This window comes from Apium graveolens, chromosome 6 (assembly GCF_009905375.1).
Source record: "Apium graveolens cultivar Ventura chromosome 6, ASM990537v1, whole genome shotgun sequence".
NCBI lineage: Eukaryota > Viridiplantae > Streptophyta > Magnoliopsida > Apiales > Apiaceae > Apium > Apium graveolens.
The window spans coordinates 176,559,855-176,566,349 of NC_133652.1; the positions used below are offsets into that span (position 1 = coordinate 176,559,855).

The 6,495-nt window shown below is 37.6% G+C and overlaps 1 protein-coding gene across 1 annotated transcript; it reads left to right on the forward strand.

Moving 5' to 3' along the window:
• The first annotated feature begins 695 nt into the window (after nt 1-695).
• Nucleotides 696-3,806, forward strand: LOC141666976 (inositol 3-kinase). The gene is made up of 2 exons (XM_074473245.1): nt 696-1,874; nt 3,296-3,806. Exons 1-2 carry the CDS (start codon nt 1,020-1,022, stop codon nt 3,578-3,580), a joined length of 1,140 nt encoding a protein of 379 aa, XP_074329346.1. The 5' UTR covers nt 696-1,019; the 3' UTR covers nt 3,581-3,806.
• Nucleotides 3,807-6,495: the final 2,689 nt, after the last annotated feature.

Sequence of the window (6,495 nt, forward strand, 5' to 3'; positions counted from 1 at the left end):
TTAAAAGTTTGGTAGTCGGTCGGTCGATACTTGCTGAAATTACTTAATTATCCTTACTTAATTATTTTTTATTAAACCACTAAATACTGAAATATTATTAAAAACTAAGTTTAATAAAAAAATTATTAAAAATTTGACTGGTAGGGAGGGGCAGATCCATGATTTAAATTTCATTATATTAATATATAAACTGTTTTCATAGGTTCAGGGTTCGAATCCCGTTAACAGCGTGTTATATTTAAATTTTTATATTCTTTATTTCTAACAAATTATACAGGTTCAAGATTGGAGTCCTATGAACATATTATATATTATATTATTTATTTTTCAGTCAAGTCTCAAATTATCATAAAACATATATTATAATAACTTATTATGTTTCTCAATTTATTTTTCAACTATTGAAAATTTATTTTAATATATTAATAATTTTAATATAAAATATATTATTAAAAATTATTCGAGTATTAAAAACAATCCGTGCATCGTACGGGTATATACTAGTTATATATAGGACTGTATTAGGACATTTAACAAAATATGATATTAAGGGCTTACTTGAACTCATTATTTAATGATAAAGGGCTTACTTGATCCTTTTAAAACTATAGGGGGATTTTTGCTCCACGCACTAAAACAGAAGGGTTTTTTTGCTCCTTAACCCAAAAAATTATAAAACTAAATTTTATAATCGTCTTGAGAAACGCGTGGTCTATGACAAATAACAATGGGCTCAACCGGAGCGAGAGAGTATTAATCGGTGACAAACATAAAGGGGAAGAATGTGATAGGACCGCACTTCAATGTAATGGCTTCCATTCTCACCTTGCCAAATTACCATGATCCACTTCTGCTCATACACCACATTCAAATTACACATAGTATTATTTATCTCCTGCCTGCCTTTCTGACACCTCAATTTGCTCACGCACCCTTCCCTTTTTGTCCCTTTTCGCCACCTTTTTCATCCTCACCCACCTCCCTTTTCATTTACTAATTCTTTCTCCTCATTTTTCATCATGGTGAAAAAATTTCAGTCTTTAGCGGTTAATTCCTCTCCCCGAGGCTTAATTGCTGGAAATTACTGTCACGATGTGTTGATCAGAGACGATGTTGTCATCGCCGAGACTCTCGGTGGCGCCGCCTCTTTTATCTCCGCCGTGCTTGATGGCCTTTCTATTCCGGTTGATTATGTTTGTAAAGTGGGCCCTGATTTTCGTTATCAAGTTAATCATAAACCCTTGCTTTCTTATTCTTGTGAAACTACTGTGTTTCATGCCCATTTTTGTGATGAACCCACCCGGAATGACCGGGTTTTGAAACGGGCCGTGTCGTGTGACCCGATTTTTGCTTCCGATTTGCCTGATGTAAGGTTTGATTTTGGGATGGCTGTGGGAGTCGGGGGTGAGATTGTTCCTGAAACCCTAGAGAAAATGCTGAGTATTTGTAATGTTGTGTTTGTTGATATACAAGCTTTAATTAGGGTTTTTGATCCGGTTGATGGGACGGTGAGTTTGGTGAATTTGAATGAGACGGGCTTTTATCGGCTTTTGCCAAGAATCGGGTTTTTGAAGGCTTCGGCTGAGGAAGCTTTGTTTATGGATTTGGAGGAGGTGAGGAAGTGGTGTTGTGTTGTGGTCACCAATGGGAAAGAGGGGTGTACTGTATATTGGAAGGATGTGGAATTGAAAGTTTCGCCGTTTCCGACCGTGCAGGTTGATCCTACTGGTGCTGGGGATAGTTTTTTAGGCGGGTTAGTTGCAGGGTTGGTTCAAGGATTAGTGGTGCAGGATGCTGCATTGCTTGGGAATTTGTTTGGCTCGTTGACGGTTAGTCATATTGGGCTTCCCAAGCTGGACTTTAGGTTGTTTGAGGTAAAAATTTTGTTTATAAGAAAACTGCTTTAGCATTTTTTTTGTCTCTTTGACTGTGTTTGGTGAGTCCATGAATCTTGATTGGCAATTTTTAATTGATTTCATGATTTGAGTAAGGTGATTCATTTCTTAATTTAAGATAGGCAAGATGAATCTTCTACAACTTTGCAAGATTAATACTCTCTGCTAGATGTACAAGTATTTGAGAGTGGATATTGAAGGTTTGTTGTTTGGTTTTTCTGTCAATGAGCCTTATTGTTCAACTTCCTTTCAATATGTTCGTTTAATGGTTATTATTATGAATTTTGATATGTTTTAGGAGTTGTTTAGTGGATCACTCGTTTGAAATTGTTTACTTTTCTGTTAGGTTTGTGTACCAGTATAACTAATTGCAAGATGATATGTGTGATGCAACATCTTGGATACATTGATCAAATGCTAGTTTTCCCTTACTGTACCTAGATTACTGTAAAACTTTGTTCCAGTCCGCAAAAGTCTGATCCTCTTTAGTTTAGGGCTTCACGAAGTTAGAAAATTTTGCTATTCTGTATGCATTAGAATGCTCTTAAGTTTAAAATTGGAAGATAAACAAATGTAATGAAAGTAAACTAGTAAAGTGAGTGCATGTGATGCAACGTCTATTACGAGTACAAATGAAGTAGTTGGAGGTAAAATTATATCTACTGTCTGTTCAGAGAGGATGGAAAAGGATTACAGTGATAGAAAAACCTTTCAACTATGAATATGTGTAATATATTTTTATCCTTCTTATTTGTCTTTTTTATTTCAAATCATATTGACATATTTCTCTCATGATTAAAACTCAGGAGCGCGATTGCAAATCCTTTCCGCTTCATTTCAATTACTCTCACCTACTTCCCTTTACTTTCTTTTCATTATATCTATAGAAACTTGGGAGCAGTAGATTGGAAGTTCAAATTCTATTCATACAAAGATGTAGAAATATTTATTTATATGTATGCTTTCCTGTTATCCGCCTTTAAAGTACTCAAAAATTCAAAGCAAAACAGTGTGAAACTAATAAAGTACTCGAGAAGTTACTTTTCAATTATTTTTTCCATGCAATGCTTTTAGTAGAAGCACATTCAAGTGGAGGGAAATCTGATATATTTACAGGTCAGAAATTATAGCGATGATGTATGTCACATGTAATAGATATTTCTTAGCACCGAATAGATGAGGCTAATGGATTGCAAGTAACTTTGATTGAATTGCAAGCAGTTATGTATAGTTTCCATATTACCGCCGCCTGGTTGATAGATCAAACTTGTTACCAGCAATTTGCTGAGAGAGTGGTTTGCCACTGGTGGTAGTGGTAGGTTATGGGTCCTCCTAAGTATGTTTTGTGTGAGAATTAAATGCCTTTTGTTGGTGCCTTATAAATTCTTTTCTTATTTCAGGAAGTTAGAAGTGAGGTGCAGAGGAGGAGAACACTGTGTATGAATCGCAGCCAGAGACACGATGATGAAGATCAGTTCATGAAGCCAGTAGGTCATGAACAGTTCCTCTCATCGCTCAGAACAGTTAAGTCAATGGACACATGTCCCATTCAGGTTTCCGAAGGAGAACCCCCAAGTTCCCCGAAAGTTGATCTTGGAAACAGCCTCCACTGCACTGGCCAAAAGAATTTATTACTCAATACCATGTATAAAGAACCAATCAAGTCAGTTGAAACTAATCCTTGAAAAGCAGCCGTTACATGTTATCTAATATCCACAATAAATAGAGATGTCTCCCATTAAAATATTACTATAGGTAGAGGAGAGGTTTTAGCCAAGCCCGGCAATCACTATAGCTGGTTTTGTAACTTTAAATTATGTGTGAAGATGTACTTTCGTACTGGAGAATATCCTTGTTCCATAATGTATTAGTTTACATACTCATTTCAAATGCATAATTACATATTATTTTTTTTTTATTGTTTTTCAATAAATCTGTACACAACTTCTTCATATTATCAAAAGGGAACGTTGTTATAACAAAAAGAAAACTACATTTAACACGTGTCTGGAAAACTTTCTGCTAGATTGCAACCTGTACTCTCTGTAAAATGTATGTCAAATGAAAGTTAGATAAATAAACTCAAATAAACTAAGTTGTCAAATGAAAGATAGATAAAAAAACTCAAAAAACTAAGTTAGTGTTCCAATTAGGGTAGTAAATAAGTCGATACGCGAACATTTCGATCTTCGGTTCGAAAAAGGTTCGGCTCAAATTTGGTTCAATTTTTAAACGAATTAAACATGAACAAAATGTTAAAGTCCAGTTTGTAAATGAGCTGAATTTAAACACGATATAATTCAGTTTAAAAGTTCGCGAACAAGTTCCCTTTTGATAATATGAAGAAGTTGGGTACAGATTTATTGAAAAACAATAAAAAAATTGGAATAATATATAATTATGCATTAGAAATGAGTATGTAAACTAATACATTATGGAACAAGGAAATGTTGGAAAATGTGGGTATTGAACCCCACATTGTCAAGTCATTTTGAGTCCTTTTTGAGTGGGTGACGCTTGGAGTATGTTCTCCTCCGTGAGAGTTTTCCAAGACACTTTGAAACACTCAAAATAGTTAAGGGATGAATGAGATGTGATCATCTAAAATTGGTCCCTTGAAGGTGGAAATGTAGAAAATGTAGAAAGGAAAACTTGTATCCCACATTGAAATGGAAAATGGGTTTCCATTACTTTATATAGCACAACACTTTAGTAGTGTTTAAAAGTGTTAGTAAGGTGTTGCTCCATCTCCTACGTGCGCGCATGGGGGTGCAAATTCTGGGATTTCGAGGGGTAATCCGAGGCTTGCGAAGCCTTCGGGCTTGCCCGCGTATGCAACGTGCGGACACGAATGTAGCAGAAAATTGGCCCGAATAATCACATATTGGTTTTGCTAATTTAATTTCCATTGGGCTTGGGCTCTTAAATAAATAATCATTATTCGATATTTATTTTTATAAATACAAATATGAATAAGGTGCTTGTTATCCGGTAACGCCACCGCTACCTCGTTTTATCCTGTGAGGCTATCGACTCGCACATACGGTGAGGGGCGAAATAGATTTAAGGAGACAGTTTCAACTGGACTCGAGGATCTCTCTTCTGTTTATATCCTTTCTTTCTCTGTTTGATTTCGTATACTCACGCACACACTTGTTTCATTTATATGTATTAATCGCCGATTGTATTCACAATCTTAAAGCTATTTCCTTTTATACATCTGTGAGTGATACATCTGTATCTACTTGTTTTGTTGAATAACAGATCGATGGAGAACCAAACTGTGAACAATCCGATGAACATGATGGCTGATCCCTACGCACAGATCACTGGATCTGATGGGGTTCACTAGCAGGCGATTAACCCTAACGCACAGATCATAGGACTGCTGGGGGTCAAACACCTGTTGGACATGTGCCTTCGGGACATTTGCCTGTGGGACACACTATCATTGGGCAGTTTAGTGTTCCTCTTGGACAAATATCGGCAGGATTCACTCCTCCAATTATACATGCGGTGCCTACTAGTGTGCATACACCTGTAGTACAGACACACTTACCATCTGTCCCACATGCGATGCCTGTTGCACCTGTTATGCCAACTGTGCCTGCTGCACACGCTGAAAAACCTGAGAAGTTCAATGGAATGAACTTCAAACGTTGGCAGCAAAAGATGCACTTTTATCTGACCACGTTGCATCTGGATCGCTTCCTGAAGGAAGAGGTACCATTGCTCACTGGCGAGAGCAACACGCAGACTTTGTATGTTGTGGATGCTTGGAAGCACTCCTACTACATATGTCAGAACTATGTGCTAAATTGTTTGTCTGACTCGTTGTATAACGTGTACATCACGAAGCCAACAACTAAGGCCTTATGGGAGTCACTTGACCATAAGTATAAAACCGAGGACACTGGGGCAAAGAAGTGGATTGTTGGCCGCTTTCTTGATTACAAGATGGCAGACTCTAAGACTGTGGTCAGTCAGGTGCAGGAACTGCAGGTGGTCATTCATGACATTCATGCTGAGGGAATGGTCATAAGTGAGTCTTTCCAAGTCGCTGCTGTTATTGAAAAGCTTCCACCTGGATGGAAAGATTTCAAGAACTATCTTAAGCACAAGCGAAAGGAGATGTCTATGGAGGATCTTATTGTTAGACTTCGTATTGAAGAAGACAAAAGAGGGTCCGAGAAGAAAGTTAATGTTGCCACTGAGAAGGCAAACATGGTGGAGCATGCTCAAAGCTCCAAGCCCAAGAAGACTAGTTCTGGTAAAGGGGCAAAACTGGCACCCAAGGGAGGGATTTCGAAGTCGAAATTTCAAGGGAAGTGCTACAACTGTGATAAGGTTGGTCATAGGTCTTCTGACTACAAGAAGTCCAAGAAGCCCAACAAGAAGAAAGAAGCAAACATGGTTGATAATACCTCCAAGGAGATGGGTGATATAGACCTTTGTGCTACGGTCTCTGAAGTGAACCTGGTCGGTTCTAATCCGCGTGAATGGTGGATTGATACTGGTGAGAAGCTCTACATAGGGAATTCAACAACTTCTACCATTGAGGGTGAAGGCATGGTGATCCTGAAGATGACCTCTGGGAAGA